General features: G+C 54.0%; 2 protein-coding genes across 7 annotated transcripts in view; one reads left to right on the top strand and one right to left on the bottom strand.

The window, feature by feature from the left end:
- Positions 1 to 401: 401 nt before the first annotated feature.
- Positions 402 to 13,662, bottom strand: RTBDN (retbindin). Of its 4 annotated transcripts, XM_072787101.1 has the most exons (8): positions 13,496 to 13,662; positions 13,086 to 13,226; positions 9,207 to 9,341; positions 2,899 to 3,073; positions 2,259 to 2,325; positions 2,035 to 2,145; positions 1,447 to 1,543; positions 402 to 848 (listed from the first exon to the last, which is right to left on the bottom strand). In XM_072787101.1, exons 4-8 carry the CDS (start codon positions 3,065 to 3,067, stop codon positions 621 to 623), a joined length of 672 nt encoding a protein of 223 aa, XP_072643202.1. In that variant the 5' UTR covers positions 3,068 to 3,073; positions 9,207 to 9,341; positions 13,086 to 13,226; positions 13,496 to 13,662; the 3' UTR covers positions 402 to 620. The 4 variants fall into 4 exon arrangements, with proteins under 4 accessions (XP_072643202.1, XP_072643200.1, XP_072643203.1 ...); XM_072787099.1 differs by lacking the exons at positions 9,207 to 9,341; positions 13,086 to 13,226; positions 13,496 to 13,662 and adding an exon at positions 12,693 to 12,819; XM_072787102.1 differs by lacking the exons at positions 9,207 to 9,341; positions 13,086 to 13,226; positions 13,496 to 13,662 and adding an exon at positions 8,838 to 9,196.
- Positions 7,095 to 21,528, top strand: part of MAST1 (microtubule associated serine/threonine kinase 1) — a 30,100-nt gene continuing 15,666 nt past the window's right edge. The window contains exons 1-8 of one of the 3 annotated variants that reach the window (XM_072787095.1): positions 7,095 to 7,213; positions 10,782 to 10,813; positions 12,738 to 12,826; positions 13,331 to 13,406; positions 15,400 to 15,478; positions 17,556 to 17,716; positions 17,902 to 17,977; positions 18,150 to 18,359. In XM_072787095.1, the coding sequence (XP_072643196.1) occupies positions 7,175 to 7,213; positions 10,782 to 10,813; positions 12,738 to 12,826; positions 13,331 to 13,406; positions 15,400 to 15,478; positions 17,556 to 17,716; positions 17,902 to 17,977; positions 18,150 to 18,359 (762 nt within the window). In that variant the 5' untranslated portion in view covers positions 7,095 to 7,174. Of the gene's footprint in view, positions 7,214 to 10,781; positions 10,814 to 10,990; positions 11,151 to 12,737; positions 12,827 to 13,330; positions 13,407 to 15,399; positions 15,479 to 17,555; positions 17,717 to 17,901; positions 17,978 to 18,149; positions 18,360 to 21,528 lie in introns of those variants that run through there. The other 2 variants (XM_072787096.1, XM_072787094.1) reach the window with 2 other exon arrangements.

The raw sequence follows: 21,528 nt of genomic DNA, 5'->3' as shown, positions 1-21,528 counted from the left end.
GTCAAGTCCTTTGTCTTAGGTGGAGGACTGGGATTTGGAAGAAAGGGAGGAAGGAATGAAGTGTGAGTTATGCCAGCCACTGTTGGGTGCTTAATCAGAGGGGAGGGCCATGAAGGTTGTCTTGAAGTCTGTACAAGTGAAGGGGCTTCCTGGTGGGCCTGGTGGACATAGTAGGGGGGGCATACCTCTTCCCTTTGTCAACCCCTCTTCTGGACCCCTTTTCAGTTCTGACACCTGGATACTCCAAGTTGTGAAAGTGCTCAGAATATAGGCTGTCATTTACATGCTAGTGTGCATCATTTGCTAACTCTGGGACCTGACGATTTGAAGTGACACACTGATCTCTTTCTGGCAGCTATCTTTGCCCCCTATTGCCCCAAGAAGCAGGTACATCACAGTGCTCTAGTTGGCGACTTTATTCAGAGGGGGAGAGGGAGAGATGAGCTAGAGTTGGATTATTTCTCTAATCACCTGGAGAAGAGCTAGTCCCTGGGACTCCAGGGAGGAGGGACAGGACTCTGGAAACTAGAAGGCAGAGCGGGAGAATGGTGAAGCTCCGGGTGTCTAGAGGGACGGGGTCTGGGGAAGGGATGAATCTCCCACTCAAGACCTGGCGCCCCCTAAGGGCCGCTGCCGCTTCCACTGCCGCTCCCGCTGCCGGGAGCATCCAGGATCCAGGTGCGTGAGCGGCGGGAACGCGGGAAGGTGACTTCCTGGGCCTTCAGTTCCTGTCTGGACCCCGGCAGTACCGAGATGGAAATGTTGAGGCAGTGATCGGCGCCAGGAGCGGCCACTGGTAGGGCGTAGCCCAGAACCGAGCGGCAAAGGTCCGCCCCGTCAGCGAAGGTCTGGGAGAGGGAGTGGAGTTAGGGCCGGAGTGGATAGAGTCCTGATGGGGGGGGGGGGGGGGGGGGGAGGGCGTGGCCTTCGGGCGGTGTAGGCGGGGGAGTGTCCAGGGGCGTGGCCTTGGAAAAGGAAAATCTTGGCTTGGTTTGCAAGTAGGGGCGAGTGTAGAGCCGCTGTCGAGGGGTGGGCAGTGACCCTCTTTGGGTCCTCCTGGGAGTGTGAGGGCGAGAGCATAACAGAAGAGTCCTGAGAGGGCGAGTTTTTTTACTAGGTCCCAGGGTTGGGATGGGGGAGGGCTAGATTAAGGCTGGGGTTTTAGGTGAGGTGATTCGGGCTTCTGGGTCTTCCGGGGTGGGGGTGTGGGACTGTGGACGAGCCTAGAGCAGAGACGGTCCCTTGGGGAGGACAAATCCAGCCTCAATGGGCCCTAGGGAGTGTCCACACGTATCCCATTACGGAGTTTGGGCTGCGGAAGGGGGAAGGGTGGGAGCAGGGGCCTTGGGAGTGCCAGTCCGGACTCTGGGGCCTAGGCGGGTTAAGGCAGGACATAATAAGGGGAGGTCCCAGTCTCTGACCTGCACCTTCTTGTCTCAAGCTCACCTGCTCGTAGGTAGTGCAGCGAGGCTCACAGCCCCTCTTTTCTAGGAGTGGGAGCCAAGTCGGACCGCAGGTAATATCACTTTCACACGTGGCAAACCTGCGGATGGTGTGTAGAGAGGAGGGGGTAAAGTCTCCGCGGTCGCATTCTAGTGGGTTTCCTGCCTTCCAGTCTTCCCTCCGTGTACGTCCCGCCCCCTGATCCAGGTCTCGCCTCTTAGGACCACGCCCCCCACGGACGCCATCCTCCAGATCTCACCCTGCCCTATATTCTCCACACATATCCAGGGCCCTGTCACAGCTGGCCTCATCCCTGCAGACTTCAGACCATCTAATTCAGGCCAGCCCCTTACATTCCCCATCCTTTTAGCTTCTCTTTTCAAACAGGAGGCCCCGCCCCTTAAAAGCCTGGTCCACTACAGGCCCCGCCCCTTCCCACCTGGCCTCCAAACACTGGGCCTCATCTTCAGATTTTGGCCTTGTTGGAGGCAGGCCTGGCCCCTTCACACACCAAGACGAGCGAGCTGCCCATCTCGCTTTTGGTCCCGCGCAAACCATAGGACACACCCCCTTTTGCCCCGCCTTCCCTACCAGATGTCGCAGAGCTCTGAACAGAGCGGCTGCGCCTGGCGTATCCCCAGTAACAACAGGCGGAAGCGATTGTGGAGGGCGACTTGGAGGTGTCCCAGAAAGGATTCGCACCTGAACATTGGGAAAAATAACTCGTTTGAGTCAGGATGCGCCGGGGCTGTGGCCCCTGGCAGGGGCAACTGGAGCAAAGGACACAAGGAAACCCTGGCGGGTACTGTACTCACCCGGGGCTCGGCTTCCCACAGTGTTCTGAGACCATCCCAGGGCCCGATGCCTCTGGTGTGTCCATCTCTGGGGGACAACAGGACCATGGGGAAGGGGACTCCTGTGAGTTGGGGGTCTTGGATCCTCAGGTAGGATTGGGGAACCAAGGCCTGAGCCCCCTAAACAGGGGAGTCCCCGGCTACATCAGTGCCACCCAAACATAAAACTTAAATAAAAATACTTCTCTTGGGACACAAATGCAATTTCTAGTAATAATAATAATAATAAATCATAATCAGCTTATTGTTTATATCCCTAATAATGGTATAAGTTTTCATATGCTTACATACACCCCTCTACAATACCCCTATGAGGTAGGTCTATTATTTTTCTCCCTTTTTAATGGTCTACATGAAGCCCAGAGAGGTTAAGTGACTTGCTCAGAGTCACACAGCTATGAAGTGGCAGAGTTGGAATTTGAACCCAGGTAGTCTGACTCCAGACTCTGCGCACTCTACCATTCTTTAGCACTAGTCCTGCCTGCTCACCTTCCCCGCCTATGCCTCACCCTAAGCCGCTCTCATAAGGAAATCCTAGTATTGCTATGATGAAGTGGAGTTTCTTGGGTGTTGGGGGTTAGGTAGGGTCTGGAGTGCTCACCTGCAAGGTGCAGCTGGCCTGTGCCAAGATCTGCCGCCAGCCTATGGTGTCTTCGGGACAAAGCTGGGAGTGGGCGGCTCCCTCCACAGGCACCCAGCAGGATCCATACCAGGGTCAGTCCCAGGGCCCAGGCCAGGGCCCTGGGTTGAGTGTGGCCCCTGTTGGCCATGTCCACCTGAGACAAGAGTTAGATTGGGAATGGGGTGAGTTTTGGCTGTCCCTTTCTGAGAGCTAAGGGTAGTACCCTCCTAATGCCTACCCAGGAGACAGTGCCAGGGAGAGCAGAGATCGAGCAGTTGATGGGGGAGGCAATGACCAAGGATCTTCAAATTGCAGGGAACCATCAAGTCCTGCCTCTGACCCAGGGGCCCCTTCTCCCCCATCAGACTCATGTCCCCTCCATCTCTTTAGGCCCAAGGGCCCCCTCCTCTAGCTGGACCATGGTTCCCCTCCCCCTCATGCCCAGGAGGATCTCCCACCTGGTTGGCTCAGGTGATCCCCTCTGTCTTCAGAACTAAAGGGACTCCCCAGCTCTCTCAATCTCCGTCTTCTGTCCAGTAATTCCTCCCTCTCTTCTGCCCAGTCTCCTCCCTCCTTCTTGATCCCTGCTGGCCCCTCTCATGGTCACCTTCTCTCGGCCCACAATCGGCTTAGGGGCTGCCACCAGGGCTGGGCCTTTGGAGCCAAGCTTGGCGGTGGCAGGACTCCAGTTTTGCCGCTGTGGTCCAAAAACCACAGGCTAGGAGAAGCTGAGGGTCTGTGGAGACAAGACAATTCCCTCCCCTCCTCTGCCCCCTCTGATCACCTCTCACCTTTAACTGGACCGGGGTCTAGGGAGCTGCTGAGACACCTCAGAGTCAAGTCCAGGAAAGAGCGGCAGCCAAAGGGGGTGTGGTTTGATGCAGAGGAGGAGTTTCCTTCCGTCACACGCCCTGCTCCAGCTGACCAAAGGCCAATGGACCTGGGACTGCTGTGTATATATATACTTGTTTGGCCTTTATGTTGAGATTATGGCTTAAACTCTCTGTGTGTGTGTTAGTTGAGAGTGTGTATGGCTGTGTGTGTGTGTGTAGTGTATGTTTGTTGTGTGAAGGTATAGTATGTGTGTCTCTTGGTCGAGTGTGTGTGTGTGTGTGTGTGTGTTCAAAATCTGGGTGTATATGTCCCAATCCCCATGTATCCAATTGATTAAGATATAATAAATTTGAAGGAGGGGGATGTAGAATCAGGATGCTGTCCTGTGAGAATGCTGTGGATAAAGTCAGGGGATATAGGCTGTTGACCATGATAGGCGACCATTAATGAACAAGAGGGTGTTCACATGTGTGGGGAGGGTGCATGTCTGCATCTGAAATGTGTGTGTGTTCTTCTGCAGTTTCCGTGAATGTGAGTTTCTTGCAAGCATTTCCTCAATTCGTCCATTCATTCAACAAACATTTATGGGGCACCTATAGTGCTCTAGGTTCTGGGGATGCAGTAGTGATCAAAAAATGAAAATCTCAACCACACAGAGTGGACATTCTAGTGGGAGAGTCTGGTGAGAAGAACAGTGCTGCAGTAGGTATGTGAGTGTATGTGTGTGTCCACGTGTTGTGTTGGGAGAATATTGTGTTTGTATGTTGGGTAAGAGTTTGTATGTAGGGATGCCTGGGTGGTTCAGCAGTTGAGCATCTACCTTTGGCTCAGGGCGGGATTCTGGGGTCCTGGGATCCCACATCAGGCTTCCTGCATGGAGCCTGCTTCTCCCTCTACCTGTGTCTCTGCCTCTCTCTCTCTCTCTCTCTGTGTCTCTCATTAATAAATAAATAAAATCTTAAAAAAAGAGTTTGTATGTAGCTGAATTTCCCTTGGTTTTGGTATTATGTGTGTGTGTGATTATGTCTGTTGAGTGTTTGTACATGTTGTTTTGTGTGTGTCTTCATTTGCTGAGTGTATGTCTATGTTTTCTAATTTTGTGTTTGCATATGTATGTGTTTGCAGAATGTGAGTTTATGTGTATATGTGTGTGTGTGTCTGTGTTTGCTGATTTCGTGTTTGTATTATGTGTTTTTATAGGATTCAGTGTGTGTTTGCTAAGTGTATATTTGCAAACGTGTATATGTGTTTGTGTGTGAGTCTGTTTGCTGAGGATGTGTATTTGTGTGTATTTTAGAGGAGTACATATTTGCAGAATGCGTGACTATGTGTATGTGAGTTTGTTTCCTTTTTTAAAGATTTTATTTATTCATTCATGAGAGACACACAGAGAGAGAGGCAGAGACACAGGCAGAGGGAGAAGCAGGCTCCATGCTGAGAGCCCGAAGTGGGACTCAATCCCGTGACTCCAGGTCCACGCCCTGGGCCGAAGGCAGGCGCCAAATCGCTGAGCCACACAGGGATCCCCTGTGAGTCCGTTTCCTGAGGATGTATTGGTATGTTGTGTTTGTATATTTGCAGTGTGTGTGCCTGTGCTTGTAGTGTGTGCATATGTGTTTTTGTGAGCAGTGGCAACTACCACAAATATCCCTCCCTACTCAGACTGATGAAGAGTTTTTGTCTGCCATTTTCACTACGGAACTCCCAGATCTCAAAACACAACTTAGTACACAGCAGGTGCTCTGTGCGTGTTGAGTAAATTAACAAAATCAGGAGGCCCTGTGTCCTGGCCCCTTGGGGGACACCCACTGATGTCCTATTGGCTTCAACAACCAAGACTTAGTGTACCTAGCCTTCCCCTAGTCCATTTCGAGGTAGTCCAGGGTGCTCGTGTGTCAGATCTGTCCGGTTTTTGGGCTGTGCCTTCCGCCAACCCTTCCCCTCCCCTGACCTCAGCCCCCAACCCTGCCCTCGGAATTCAGCACCGCGGACAGGAGCGCGTAAGATCAGCACCACGGAGAGCTCCCGCGACCGCCGGTTTTAGAAGGGGCGACAAGAGCGGAGTCCGGGCCTTTGGCAGAGAAGTTGGAAGAACAGACTCAGAGGGATGGCAAACAAACATGCCGATAAACAGAGACAGAGAGAAACAGTGAGATAGCGCAGGCAAAGCCGCGGAGACGAGGAAACAAGTGTCTGGGGAACACCTGGACCTAGACCTCGCCGTCGCCCTCATTGGCCAGCAGGGGTCGCTCCAGCCCAGTGACCGCGCCCTCCAGGGCTTTCCTGGCCAGCTGGAGGCAGAGACCCTTGGGAAGCCCTCTCCCCACCCTGTCCTCCGTCGCCTAGACTTGGAGTAGGGAGGTCGCCGATGCTTTCCACACCAACTCTGGGAAGCATGGTCGGCTTGGTCTCAGCTGTAGGAACACTGCAGGGGGGTATGTGTGAAAATCGCTTCAGCTGCCCCCCTCCCAAACTACCAGCTAATCTCTCCTATAAATACAGTCTGGCCTGGCCTGGCTACTTAATCCTGATGGGGGGGGGGTCGTTAGAGGGGTTGCAGGGTTCTCCGAAGAGGCTCTGGTTGGGAAGGGGGGCGGTATATGCATGGAAAATGTTTTTCTGTGGGAGCATCTCCCGTGAGGATGGGTGTCCGTAATGCAAATGTCAGTATGTAAGAATGCATCTCCTTAGGATGTGGGGGTCTCATGGGTGGAAACAATTTCCCACAGAGAATATTTTAGGGGGGTCTTCCACTGGGGGCATCTTCACCAGGCTTCCCACGTGAAATGTCACCCGTGGAGGTTTTTCTCTTCGGAAGTGTCTCTTCTTGGGGGTGGCAGGGGGCTTTTGAGAGGAAGCGTTACCTCTCAGAGATCATCTGTTTTAGGAATGATTTTCAGGGTGAAGGGGGAGTTTCTGATTGCAGAGGGCCTCCCGGTGGAGACTATCCAACCCGTGGGAATGTGTCTCCCTGAGGGGTGTCGCTGCAGGAAGGGGGGGGATATCCGCATAAGGAATTTATCTTAGCAAGAATGTCTCCCTTGGGTGTTTCTGGGGTTGGAGGTCTACCTATGGGCATGTCTCTTCTCCCCTGGGGTGTCTCTCCTTACAGGGGTCTCTCCGTAGCGTGGCTCCCACGGGGGCAGAGGGAAGCTCCTCCCCGGCTTGCCCCCTCCCACCCCGCGGCTAGGGCAGCCTTGGCCGAGGCAGGGCTTGGGCGCCCCGACGCAGTGACGGCGCCGGGTCCGCCCCACTTTGCTCCGCCCCCGCCACCCCCCACCCCCCCACCCGCCGCCGCCGCCGCCGCCGCCGCCGCCGCCGCGGTCCCCGCGGCTTCTCACTCCCTCCCTCTTCCCTCCTCCCGCCGCCGCCGCCGCCGCCACCTCCCTCCTCCCTCCCCGGGGCCGAAGCCGCCGCCGCCATGGACGATTCGGGCCTGATCCGCCGCCGGAGGCTGCAGGTACGCGGCGGCCCCGGTCCCGGGTGGCGGGGAAGGGGTCGGCGCCCTGAGGAGGGGCCCGGCAGGGGGCGGGAGAACTTGCGCCCGGGCCGGCCAGGGCGCCCCCTCCCACGGCCTCGGGACGCTACCGGAGGGGAACGCGGTAGCCGCGCGTCCCGCCGCGCTGGCGACCCCGCCCCTCAGGCGCCGCCCGGGGATCCAGGGAGCTGACGGAGGGGGTGCCGCCTAGCGCTCTCCCTCGAGGATCGCCGAGGGGCACCTGGCCCGCCGGAGGGGGAGGGGGCTGGGACCGAAGTCATCGCCCTGGCGCGGAGCCAGGCTGGGGGTGAGGGGGCGCAGAGCAAAGTTATTGCCCCAGGGCTCGCGCCCCTCGGGGCCGCCGGCGCCGCAGAGGCCGTAAACATGTTTATGCTGCAGCCTCGCCCCTCACCACCCCAGGAACCCCTTTCTGAGGCGTGAGCAGCCCCTGCGACCTCCAGGCTTCTGCCCGGCCACCAGGATTCTTCCTACTGCCCTAATTGGACAGACACCCTAGACAGCCTCCCTCCTCACTCTTCGTTCCCCCTCCTTTCACTACCCGCCCCCCCCCTCCCCCCCCCGCCAGATCCTCAAGTCCAGCCCAGCTTGTGGGTGGGCGGGAGCGATTTTTAGCTCCTTGCAGCCTTAGAAGATACTGGTCTCCAGGCTGCGCAGGCGCGGGAGTGAGTCCACTGCACAGAGTGGGACACTGAGGATTGTGGAGTGTGGGGAAATCCAGGCATCAGGAACTCCCGCTTTCAATATGGGTGGGGATTCTGAAGCTGAGAAGGGTCCTCTTCTACTATCTTCCTCGTGCGCTTCTAAGGGTTAAGGTGAAGGTCCCATGTTGCTCCTAAACTGGTCCCAGGAAACTAGTCAAAGCTTCACCCCAAGGCCTGCCTGGGGTCTGGTCTTTGTGAGGCTACTTGGAGCCCAGGCCCACCATACACAATCTGGAGGAGTTTAGATAAAGCCTAGATGGCCCCAGACTCAGGCTACATACCTAGCCTGGTATTTGGAAAAAGAAGGGGAGGATTCAAACCCTCACTCAGGGCCTCGTTCATTTCAGGACTCCTCTAACCCACACTATCCCTGAGGTTGGAGACCAAGGTGAGCTGATCAGTCATTGCAGCAGGAAATATTGGAGTCAGATGATAGAAAGGACTTCCCAGGTAATCTGGATGATGTTGGAGCCAGACCTGGGCTGGAAAGCTAATTTGCTTTCAGACACAACACAGATGGCTCCATCTAAGTGCCTTGGGCTCTCGAAATCTTCCCCAAAGTTCCACCCCATCTTAGTGCTGGGGTGGGACAAGGGGTTCTGAGAAAAGGGAAGGAGCAGCGGCAAAGCCTGAGCAGGTGCTGAAGCAGCCAGACTGGGTCCGCGCCGTCGGGTCCCCGAGAAAAGGGTGGGAAGGGGCGGGGCCTACAAGGGGGTGTGTTCCCGCCCTCCGGGACGGCGCCGATTCCCATTGGCTCAGCGCCACGCGGGCCTTCCGTCTCTTGCTCAAGACCCCGCCCCAGCCTGGGATCCTCCCACTCACCCACCCTTCCTTCCTGAGGCGTCCTCTGGGCCAGGCTACCCCGCCAGAGTCCTGCCCCCTACCTCTTCCCTTCTGGCAGAGTTAACCACTTCGCTGCCTTGGATGTAGTCACACACTGATGCAACCCCTTAGGGAGCTATCCCACAGCCGTGGAGCGCCCGAGGGCCCCCAACTGTGTGGCAGCTGGGATCGTATATATGAACAGCATCCCGAGTCCGAAAGCCCTGTCCACAGCGCCGTCCATCAATCCTGGAGCCGCTCTGCAGTTAGTGACGGAGGTGGCGTCTGTTTACTCTGACGCCGAGGATCCAAGTCCTCTACTGCTCCAGTCTGTCCTTTTCTTAGACTCTAGAATGTTTAGGGGCGCTAGCGAATGGGGCTAGGTTTGAAGACTTCTCCGGGAGGTGTTTAAAGGTCTCCAAAGGGCTCACCCTCGAAGGCTGAGTATACCCGGATCTGGAATCCTGGGCTCCGTGGGCGGGAAATCCAGGTCTGGATTTCGCTTGGGCCGTTGCGGTCGTCCAGCCCAGTCGGCTGGTTCCAGCTGATGCTCATTCAAACTGATCCTGCAAAAACAGTGAGAAAACCTGGAATGGATTCCCGGTCACCTGCGGCTCAGGAGGGCAGGGCTGCGGTCTGGACTGTGTTCTCTTTCACCCCAACCATAGTGTACATGGGAGTGGGAGTTCCCTTTGGCCCATCCTCTGTCATGCAGCGTGTCCATTTACAACAACTCCTGTTCCTATGGCCTAATATTTATTGAGTGTTGACTATGTACCAGGCATCATGCTAAGGTGCTAGGCACCTGAATCATCTCACAGAATCCTTTAGGAGTAATGGACTGTTGTAAGGTTATTGGCCAAGGTTATAAGAGGCAACGCTGGGATTTGAACCGAGGGCTTTCTGCTTTCAGAGATCCTAGAAAGGATCTTAAACGCTCCGCATTTTCCCCTGGTTGGAGTCCCCACCAAAAGGCTTTTGAAACCCTCACTAGAATCTTTCCCTCTGCAGCCCCACCCAAACTCCTTTATTCACTTTGGTCTGTGGACACAGAACTGACTGGGAGGTGGTACTTCCTCTCCCCACTGTTCTCACGACTTCCATAACTTCTGATCCCCTTAGTGGCTTCCTGAATGCTTGACAAACAGAACATAACCTTCTTCTGGTGTGGACATATAATGTTGATATTTATCAATTATTATCATTACCATGGTCAAAAAGACCACTTGGCCATCGTCTAATTCCCATTTCCAATTTTGGTTTTGAGCCACCCTAACTACCCTGCCCCCAACACCGAATCTGGTTGGGGTTTGGGTAGAATCCTTGCGATGTGGAGTCATTCATTCATTCATTCATTCAACCTCTCATGCTTGAGCATAGCACGTTGATTCCTGTCTCCAGACCTTTGCAGTTCCCTCTACAGATCCTTCCATGGTGGGCTCTTATTTTTTCAACGACTGTCTTAAAAGTCACCTTCCCGGGAGCAGTCCTCTGAGCATCCTGTCCTTCTCTTACCCATTTTCCATCACATCACCTTAATTTTATTAATGACACTTATGAATGCCTAAAATTATCTCGTTCACTTCTATATTAATCTTGTTTATTGTCTGCTTCCCTTCTCTAAATGTTAGTCCCAAAAGGGAAGGAATTTTTCTCTCATTCACTGCTGTATCCCCAGTGCCTAGCACAGGGCCTGGCATACAAGAGGTGCTCAAGAAACATTGTTTCAAAGAGGCTCTTGTTTCATTTGTACAAATGCACATTGAAATGTCAACTCAGGAGTCCTATAGGGGACTCTGTACGGGTCTGGGGTTGGGAGAGAAATCACCCTGGTACCCTCTCTCTCAAAGATCCCAGCCCTCCCGGCATAACGAGAAGGGTGCAGCTGAGGATGCTTATGACGGGTTTGTCCCACCCAACTTTTGCTCCTCCAGGGGTGAGAGGGCTTGCAGACAGCAGCTGTTGGTCCACGCTGACCTCTATCCTTTCGCCCCTTTGCCTTCCAGAAGGATTTGCCTCTGCCCCGGAAAAGCAGCAGGTGAGCCTTGGGGGAGAGATGCGCAGGGCTGGCCGTCCCTTCTCGAGCCAGGGTAGGGGCGCCAGGGGCACGCGCGGGCGGGGCCTGGCGCGCTGGTGCACAGCAGCGCCCCCTCCCGGCGGGCGGCAGTGGCACGGCCCTCCCTTCCCCCGCCCTCCCCTGCCCGCTGCGGCTCCAGCCTCCGCCCCGCGCGCTCGCTCCCCGCGCTGCCGCCGCCACTGCCGCACCTGCCACCATGTCGCCGCCGCCGGGTCATGTCTGACTCTCTCTGGACCGCGCTTTCCAATTTCTCGATGCCCTCCTTCCCTGGCGGCAGTATGTTCCGCCGCACCAAGAGGTAGAACCCCATCCCTGAGACCCTGACCCGGCCCTCCCCACTTAAGCCGCCCCTCTGGCGGCTGCCGCAGGGCGGGGCCCGGGATGCTGCACCCGGTCCAGCTGCGCCAGAGGTGTCCGTGCTGAGCCCTTCTGCGGGGGATGGGGTTGCACTGGGGACCGTGTGGGCCGAGACTGGGGGCACTGGACGCCGGAGAGGACCGCCACAGGGAGGGGGGGAGGAGGCTGCGCCGGGTGGGGGGTTGCGGCGTCTTTGTCTGCTGGCGCTGCGGGCTCCGGCAACCCAGTGGGGGTAGGGGAAGAAGGGGAGGGTGGGGGACTTTGCACCCTCGGAACAATAGCCGCAGCCTGGCCTCCCCCCGCCCCCATGCCGCGTGTTTCTGGCCTCGCTAATATGCTCAGTCACTGTGGTGGGGGGTGAGGGGAATGGAGGGGCTGGGGGCTCCCTCTTCAGAAGCTGGGATCCTGAGGGGCAGAAGGATAGGGGGGCTTTATCATAGCACAAACTACCCCCACCAAGCACACAGCCTCATACGGAAAATAGTGACACACAGCGTCACGTAGGACATGATGTCACACACATACACACACTACAGCCCCAGTGGCCCAGATACACCCTGAAGCCATCACGCATACAGTGGCCATAGGTCCGAGTCATGCCCAGACACACAGGGGCACCGCCAGCGACACACACAGACAGGTACAGTATTGTGTGCCTCCAGTAAGATGTCACATGCATGGTGATACACACACACACACACACACACACGATTCTGGCATCCAAGATGCACACAGACACATGTATGGCAATGACATCCATCCACCTAACAATGTCACAGCACATGATAGCATCTAAGCGTTTCACATGCGGTGTTACATGGATGACAGAATAAATGACACAGGAAATCTTGCAGAGATGGAGAGACACACTATCCCACGTTATCACATGGAAGACTCATCTAGGGAATGTCACACATGGTGGCAGGTTCAAACATGCTCAGTATCACAGGGTGTGAAACTCATACACAGTAGATGACACACGTGGATACACATGGTGAATGTCACACACACACACGCACAAGGGCAGTATATCGCATAGACTTAGAATGCCACACAAAGACATGGACACCCGTAGCAGAAATCATGCACGCACATGGTACAGCACACAGTGGCATATCTAGTCATGGACAAGTGACATTACACACTGTGTCACACAGACACACAGAAGTAAAGGTTGTATCATAAGATAAATCCAACTCAGGGCTGAGCTCACACACATCCCAGTGTGTGCCACATGTGGATACACACAGAATGTCATGCAGAGCCCCCCAAACACACACATACATTCAGTATCTCAGTAGTGTCACATAGACAGCATGTCTATTATTTTATGACTGAAACTGTGCCCACATGGTCACACATGCTGAGATCTCTATCACCTCCTCCTCCGAGCAATCCTCTGGGGGCACCTCCAAGCACACACAGATAGGAGACAGGTGGAGATCTGAGACGGGAAGGTGGCTGGTTGGGTTCACAAACTCACTGGACTGTGGCCTGGCCTGGTCCCCTTGCCTCGCCTTCCCCGCAGCTGCCGCACCAGTAACCGGAAAAGCCTCATCCTGACCAGCACTTCGCCCACGCTGCCGCGACCCCACTCCCCACTGCCTGGACACCTGGGTGAGACAGGTGGTGGGTGTGGCCCAGACTAGAGGAGGTGTGGCCACGGGTCGGGGGCGTGACCACAGGTGAGGGGCGGGGCCAAGGCGAGGGGTGTGTCCATGCCGCAGGAGCCTGGACAGAGGAGGACCTGGATTGGGCAAAGGGCTGGACCATCCTTGTGTGGCGGTGGTCAGTCGGCTGAGGGACTGGCATCGGTGGGCGGAGGCCCAGGGGAGCTAGATTGAAAAGAGGATAAGGCCGAAGGGAGGAACCATACCTGAGAAGCGGGGCCGTCTCTGATGAGGACAGAATCGGCCTGGATGGGGGCTGGGCTGACGCGGTAACCAAAACATCTTGGGGGAGGGGCGGTGTGCACAGCTACGGGGGCGTGGTCCACTCCTACGTGGGTGTGACTAGACTAAAGAGGGGAGGAGTTGCTGTTCGCCACCTGCTTTGAGGATTGGAAGGCCAGGTGGGATTGCCCCCACCCCAAGCCTTAAGATGCCCCTCTTTCTGCCACAGGTAGCAGTCCCCTGGACAGCCCCCGCAACTTCTCCCCCAACACCCCCGCCCACTTCTCGTTTGCCTCCTCCCGAAGGTGAGTCCCTCTCCCCAGGGCCCTAGAACCCTGGCTGGCCGGTGCCCACCCGCCGTCTTGGCCGCCATCTGCTCCCCTCCTAATTGCACCTGAGCCGGGCCGGAGGGACCCGCAGAGTGCCCCGACGCCGTAGCGGGAATAAGCGCCGGGCCTCGGGGGCGGGTCTGTGGGAAGGCGCGGCCACCGCCCGTCCGGAATCGGAGGAGTGGGACTTCCTTTGCGGTGGAGCGAAAGCGCCTGCGCGCTGAGCCCAGGGTCTCAGTCTCCCTAGCCTCTAGTTCCAGGCCGGGCGTTTCCATAGCAACAGTTCTGGGAGCGGAGATGGGGTGCGCAAGCGCAGCCTGCACGATGCCCACCGAGGGACTCTTGGTCTCCAAGGGGAAGGGCACCTAGGGCTGTTTCTCGAGGGCCCAAGTGGAGGAATCTCAGGTTTACCTACGGGGGTCTTTGGGGGTGTCTGGGGGTGTCGTTAATGAATTTTCTTGGGGCCTTTGGCGAAATTGGGGAAGACAGAGAGATTCCTCCAGTGTGTTTTGGAGAAACTTCTGGGAGTCACCAAGATGTTTGGGCGGGTTTCTTTTTCTTTGAACTTTACTCATTCTAAAAACGTTGCCTGAACACGTGCTTTGATCTGGGAGCTGAGTATAAGGGGGTGAATGACACCCTGTCTCTGTCTTCGGAGTTGAATTGGGGTGGCACGCCAAAAAAAAAAAAAAAAACCCTGGATCACCGCAAAGGCTGGTGAAGGCTGTCGTGTGGGACTCACACAGGACTGTGGGGACAGAGGATGACTCCCTGGAGTGGGTGGGGGAAAGACCCCTTTGGCTGTGGAATTCAGCTGAGGACAATAGAGAGCTAGAAAATGGCTCTGAGATGGGACCTGATGCGGTCACCTGGGGTGGGAGGCACTCCCTGGAGGGAGGGATGAGGGACGAGTCTAGTGCACGGAAGTGTGTATCCCTGTGATGTGCAACCCGTGTGCTAATGTGGATGTGTGAGTTTGTGAGACTGTGAAAAGATGAGGCAGCCTGTGCCTACACTCGTGTCCATGGGGGTGTGCATCAGTGTGCAAGTGTGACCGTGTGTGTGTACCTGCACATTTGTAAATGTGTGTGAGTATGTGAGGGAGCGTGCCCTCCCACAAATGTCTCCATGTGAGTGTGCAATCTGGTGGGAGTGTGAATGAATGTGTGGCTGTGTGGGAGTTCGAATGTGTGACTGCATGCATGAGGGTTCTTGAATGTGTCTGTGTGAATGCAGAAGTGTAGAATGTGTGTGAGGGAGTGTGTGTCTTTGTGTCAGAGTGTGAGTACTGAGTCTCTAAGTGTATGTTTATACGTGAGTGCACATCTGGTTTTGCATGTGTGATTGGGTGTTAGTGTAGGGAAGTGTGATATTTAGGTCCATGTATGTGACAGTGAATGTGTGTTTGTGTTGAGGAGTCGTGTGTGAATGTGTGTGACTGCCAGTTTGTGAACTTGACTATACTAGTCTCAATAACACTAGTGGGTGTGGCCTTGAGAGTGATCATGTCTATGTGAGTGTGAATGTGCCAACCTGGAATGTGTGTCAGCATGTGTGTATGTGTGTGTTTGAGGGAGGGGCCTTTCTCCTCTGAGAAGACTCAAGTAGTATCACTCTGAGAGCTTTCTCATGGGGGGCAACTATTGGGATTCCTCTGGACTGACTTCCCTGAGTGGGCTTTCTCTGGTCCACCTTGGGGTTCACTTTGGAGGCTTGTTTGGTGTGGGGATGACAGGAGAGGAGGATCATCACAAGGAGCAGAGGAGACTGATCTTTGCTCTAGGTCCCTGGTGCCTGGCTGGAAGACTTCCTTTTTACCCCCTTGGCTCTGAGAGCTTTTTGGAATCTAAGAGCACAGATATATCCCCCATCCCCTACCCTTGTGGTGGCCAGTGGGTTGTATCACACCCTGAGGAGTGGGAGGACCAGTGGGGCCTAGCAGCCTCTGAGCATCTTGGCTGGGTTCCAGGGCGGATGGACGCCGTTGGTCTCTGGCTTCGCTTCCTTCATCTGGCTATGGCACGAACACACCCAGCTCCACCGTCTCGGTGAGTTGGCAGGTGGGCGAGTGGGTGGGAGCTGCAGGGGGGCCCTCCCACCTGAAGGCCCACAACCCAGGCCAGTAGTTGAGCTGGCCTTAAGGAGAGTTTGGGGTTTCTCTTGTTTTCCAAGGTGTCACTCATCCATCTATTGGCATTACAGGTCCCCTCAAAAGCCCTGTTCTCCACCCTCAACATATCTTCTTGGGGGTGCTTCTCATCAGCGACTTATTTTACAGATAAAGATATGAAGGCTCATGTGTTGAGCTACTTGCCCAAGGGTCTCAGCTGGCCAAGGTCAGCATGCCCTTCATCCAGGGCACATTTACTCCACCACTGCAATACCCAAAGTCTCTCTCTCTCCACCTGCCCTTTTTCTACCTGTGTCTCTGGTTCACTCATCACCCATCCATTGGTATGATGCTCAGCAGATATTTATGTGACTGTCATATGGTGGGTGGGCTCTATCAGCTGGGCCAGAATCCAAGGATTGATGAGGCTCTCATGAGGGGATACAGACCAGTAAGAATACATTTATAACATAGGGCAGGTGGAGCTGTTATGGGAATAGCACCAGGTGAGGTGATAGTAGTATAGGCAGGACCTGATTCAGTTTGGGGGTGGGTGGTCAAGGAAGGCTACCTGGAAGAGGTGGAATTGAAGCCATGACAAAAGATCAGCAGGAGTTTGGTGGAAGAAGGAAAAGAAGGGTGTTTTAGAAAGGGGATGAGGGAACAGCATGTGCAAACTCCCAGAGGCAATAGAGAACTTGTTGAATTTGGGAAGTTGAAAATAGCTCTCTCTCTCTCTCTTTTTTAAATAGCTTTGAGTGGCTGGAGCTTTGAGTTGGAAGTGGAGGAACGAGGGTGAGGCAGGCAGTGCCTTTGCTCATACTGGGGCTTCTCAGCCAGGACAGGAAAGTGGATCTTATTCTAAATGTGGTGGGAAGCCATACAGAAGCTTTTTTGCTTTATATCAAATTAAGTTAAAAATTCCAGTTTGAACTATTTGAAATTGTGGTTCTGTAGATCATAGGTTATGTGCATTGAAAAAATCAGTTTAATAGATACTGATGGGGTGGGGAATGAGTGATGTAATGTTTCAAAAGGTCCTTCTGCTTGAAGAATCAAGTGGATATCCTTGTTTCCCCCCTCCGATATCTGTAGGTCTGTGTTTATGCATGCCAGGCCCCGACTAGGGACCCAGCAGAGTCCAGATACTTCCCTCAGGAGCAGACAGCAATAAAAATTAGTAATAAAGATACAGTAATTCAGGAGATAAATACAGCAAGAAGACATAAGATAGGGCAGGGATAGGGAGTGATGGATGTGTGTTCAGAGGGATGAGGGTCACCCAGAGGGGTGGCATTTAAGCAAAAGTGTGAAGGAGTGATCTGTGCTAGATATGCTCTGGACAGAGGAAGCAGTCAGTGCAAAGGCCCTGAGGCAGGGTGTGCCTTGCCTTGAACAGGCTTGTTCAAAGACCATCAAGGAGGGATGCCTGGGTGGCTCAAAGGTTGAGTATTTGCCTTTGCCTCAAGACTTAGGATCGAGTCCTGCATTGGGCTCCCTGCGAGGAGCCTGCTTCTCCCTTGGCCTATGTCTCTGCATCTCTGTGTCTCTCATGAATAAATAAATAAAATCTTAAAAAAAAAAAAAAAGACCATCAAGGAGAACTGTGCAGCTGGAGCAGAGTAAGTGATAGGGAGAGTGAGAGGAGGTGATGGCAGGGAGACAGGACCAGATGTTGCAGGATGTTGTGGGTCTTGGGAAGGACTTCAGTGTCCACCCCGAGTAAGGTGGAAGCCATGGAGGGTTCTGAACAGAGGAGGGATGTGACTCGACTCAGGTTTTAACAGGTTCCCACTGGCCACATCTGTGAGCGTCACAGTTCTCATCCGTGTCTGTCCCTGTCCCCCTGTCTGTCTCCAGGAGTCCCAACCTGGACCCTGGGATCCAAGGATCATAGACCAGGTCCTGATCCCGACCATGCCCAGTGGCCCATCCGCCCCAGGAGTCCCAGCCCAGGGTCGCGACATGTGGGGGGACCGCGGTGGCTCTGACCCCGGCCCCGCTCCTCCCCCCAGTCTTCCTGCTCCTCCCAGGAGCGCCTGCACCAGCTGCCCTACCAGCCCACCGTGGATGAGCTCCACTTCCTCTCCAAACACTTCGGCAGCACCGAGAGCATCACTGACGAGGATGGTGGCCGCCGCTCTCCCGCCGTGCGGCCTCGCTCGCGGAGCCTCAGGTGGGCAGAAACCCAAGCTGATGATGGGGGGGGGGGCTGTGTACTGCGAGACCCCTGTCCGCGGGATTAAATGGGTTGCAACACGTTGGGTGAGGTTTTACCGGGGTTGGGGGGGATGAGGAGATGCGATGCCTGGCTGCTTTCGGAGGCAGGGGGCCGGACGGGATGGGCTTCTCTCCCCGCAGCCCCGGGCGCTCCCCCTCTTCCTACGACAACGAGATCGTGATGATGAACCATGTCTACAAGGAGAGGTTCCCGAAGGTGAGGCGGGGCGGGGGGCGGCCGCTGGGAGGCCGGGCGGCGGGAGCCCTCGCTCGCCTTAGCTCCGCGCGCCCCCTGGTGGCCGGCGTGCGCAGCGCAGGCTCCTGGCGGCCACAGCCCCCGGGCGCAGCCCCGCGCCGGCACCCCCGCCCCGCCTCTGTCCCTCCCGCAGGCCACCGCGCAGATGGAGGAGAAGCTGCGCGACTTCGCCCGCGCCTACGAACCTGACAGCGTGCTGCCGCTGGCCGACGGCGTGCTCAGCTTCATCCACCACCAGATCATCGAGCTGGCCCGGGACTGCCTGACCAAGTCCCGCGATGGGCTCATCACCACCGTCTACTTCTACGAACTGCAGGAGAACCTGGAGAAGCTGCTGCAGGACGTGAGTGCACGGGGAGGCTGGCCTCACCCACCCCACCTCCGTGTAGACGGCGCCTGCCGCGTGCCAGGCGCTGGTGCGGAGCTGGGATTTCAGGGGTGGGCAAGAAAGACGTGGTCCCCAAGAGAAGGCCGTGGTCCTCGTCTAGGTCTGATGGGGGCGGCAGGGATTTAACCACCCTCCCCTCCTTCAGGCCTTTCCTCCAATGTCACCTTCTCAGGGGGGCCTCTAGAATTCCTTATTTAAAATGTCAACCTCTGCTCAAACTCCCCACCCTTCACACCATCCCTCACGTGGTATATTTTTGTTTATCTTATTTCTTGTGTCACTTGCTCAAATGTCAGCCCCACAGGTGGATGATGAGGTTGTCTGTTTGCTCACTGTTGCATCGCTGGTGTCTGGCACGGTGTCCAGCACACAGTAGGTGATCAATAAATTTTGGTTAAATGGATGAGTGAATGAAAGTAAACAAGATAATGTTCCCATTCAATTCAATGATAATGGACAGCATTTATTAAGGGGCGAAAGATTTATACGATCTGAAGAGAAACCAGAGTATTGGACAGCATTTATTAACCCACTACTGTGTGCTGGGGCACTGACAACCTAGCAGTGAACAAACCAGAGAAATATTCCTGCTCTCTTGGGGCTGATTTTTTTTTTTTCTCACACTCTCTCTCTCTTTTTTAAATATTTTATTTATTTATTTGAGAAAGAGAGAGAAAAAAAGAGAGAGAAAGAGAGAGAGAGCACAAGGGAGAGAGTGGAGGGAAGGGCACAGGGAGAGGGCAAGAGAGAATCTGAAGCAGACTCCCAGCTGAGAAGGGAGCCCCAAGCTGGGCTCCATCTCAGGACTCAGAGATAGATCGTGCCCTGAACCGAAATCAAGAGTCCACGGCTTAACCAACTGAGTCACTCAGGTGCCCCTCTTTTTTTTTTTTTTTTAATTGCATTTATTGGGCAGCCCCTGTAGCATCTGTCTTCTGCTCAGGGCCTGATCCTGGAGATCTGGGATCGAGTCCCACGTCGGGCTCCCCATGGAGCCTGCTTCTGCCTCTGCCTATGTCTCTGCCTCTCTCTGTGTGTGTGCCTCATGAATAAATAAATAAACTATTTTTAAAAAATAAAAATAAATTATATTTATCTATTTTAGGGAGAGAGTAGGGGGAGGAGCAGAGGGAGAGGGACAAGCCAACTCTTCACTCTCCCCATCATTTACTCTGCTCCAGCTGCACAGTCCTCCTTGACGGTCTCTCTCTCTCTCTTTTTTTTTTAAGATTTAATTTATTTATTCATGAGAGACACAGAGATGCAGAGACATAGGCCAAGGAGAAGCAGGCTCTTCGCAGGGAGATCATGACATGAACCAAAATGAAATCAAGAGTCCAATGCTTAACTGACTAAGCCATTGAGGTGCCCCCTTGGGGCTGATATTCCTTTAAAAAAAAAAGATTTTATTGGGGATCTCTGGGTGGCTCAACGGTTTGGCGCCTGCCTTTGGCCCAGGGCGTTATCCTGGAGTCCCCGGATCAAGGCCCACGTTGGGCTCCGGCATGGAGCCTGCTTCTCCCTCTGCCTGTGTCTCTGCCTCTCTCTCTCTCTCTCTCTCTCTCATTCTCTCATGAATAAATAAATAAATAAATAAATAAATAAATCTTAAAAAAAGATTTTATTTATTTATTTATTTATTTTAGATTTTAGATTTTAGATTTTATTTATTTATTTTAGATTTTATATTTTATTTATTTATTTATTCACGAGAGACACAGACAGAGAGAGAGGCAGAGACATAGGCAGTGAGAGAAGCAGGCTCCATGCAGGGAGCCCAATGTGGGACTCGATCCTGGGACTCCAGGATCACACCCTGGGCTGAAGGCAGACACTCAACCACTGAACCACCCAGACATCCCAAAGATTTTATTTATTTATTAGAGAGAGAGCATGAACTGGGAGAAGGGCAGAGGGATAAGCAGACTCCTGCTGAGCAGGGACCCTCCCAACATGGGGCTCCATCCCAGAACCCTGAGATCATAATCTGAGCTGAAGACAGATGCTGAACTAACTGAGTCATCCAGGTGCCCCTGGGGCTGATATTTCAATGTGGGAGTTGGATAGGAAACAGGGAAACAGACAAATCAAAGAATTCCATGATTTCATCTGATGCTTAGGGCTGTGAAGCAAATAGAACAGGGCAATCAGACCGAGGGTCAGGGGCTTCCCTGTAATGCCCAGGAGGCCTCCCCGGAAGAGGTGACATTAAAATTGGGACAAAAATAATGAGGAAGTGAAAGGTATGAGAAACGCTGGGGGGAATGTGTGCCGAGCAGGGTGCACAGCCTGAGGTGAGAAGGGAGTCTGGGAAATTCCAGGAGCACGGAAGCCAAGTGACTGCTGTCATGAGGAAATGAAATCAGATATGGGCACAAGGACCAGAAATGGAGCTTTGGTCTATGGGCTTCCACTCAGACCTGAAGGGCAGTACATTGGTGTCATTATGGGTTTTAGCATCAAATCTGGTTTGAGTCTGGATTCTTTCCCGAGGTTCATAGGAGTTGAGGGCACAGACTTCAAATGGCCTAGATTCATATTTAGCTCATCACTTATTTCCTCTGCAGCCTTTGCCAAGTCACTTAACCTCTCTGTGCCTCATTCTTTCTGCTATAAAAAGGGAATGTGCTCATTCATTAATTCCACAAATATTACTTAAGCACCTATTCTGGGGCTGATCTAGAAGCTGGAGAATTACCTGGAAATAAAACAAACAAAATCTCTGCCCTCAGGAAGCTGACATTCTAATAGGAAGAGTCAGAAGATAAATAGTAGGCATCAGTTTGGCACTAGGAGGAGGCAAGTGATTTTTTTCTCCCCTCAGAACATTAATTATTGAAAATTTGAAAAGTAGGTATATTAAAACTTAACATTATTTCAAATATTTTATTTTTTTAAGAGGAAGGAAAGCTTTGTGTTTTTTTTTAAGATTTTATTCATTTATTCATGAGAGACACAGAGAGGCAGAGACACAGACAGAAGGAGAAGCAGGCTCCATGCAGGGAGCCAGATGCGGCACTTGATCCCAGTAATCTGCTGAGCCACCCGGGCTGCCCTGGATCCTATTTTTATTTAAAATTTGTTATTTTGGGGATCCCTGGGTGGCACAGTGGTTTGGCGCCTG

This window comes from Canis lupus, chromosome 19 (assembly GCF_048164855.1).
Source record: "Canis lupus baileyi chromosome 19, mCanLup2.hap1, whole genome shotgun sequence".
NCBI lineage: Eukaryota > Metazoa > Chordata > Mammalia > Carnivora > Canidae > Canis > Canis lupus.
This window is presented reverse-complemented; position numbering and strand designations above follow the sequence as displayed.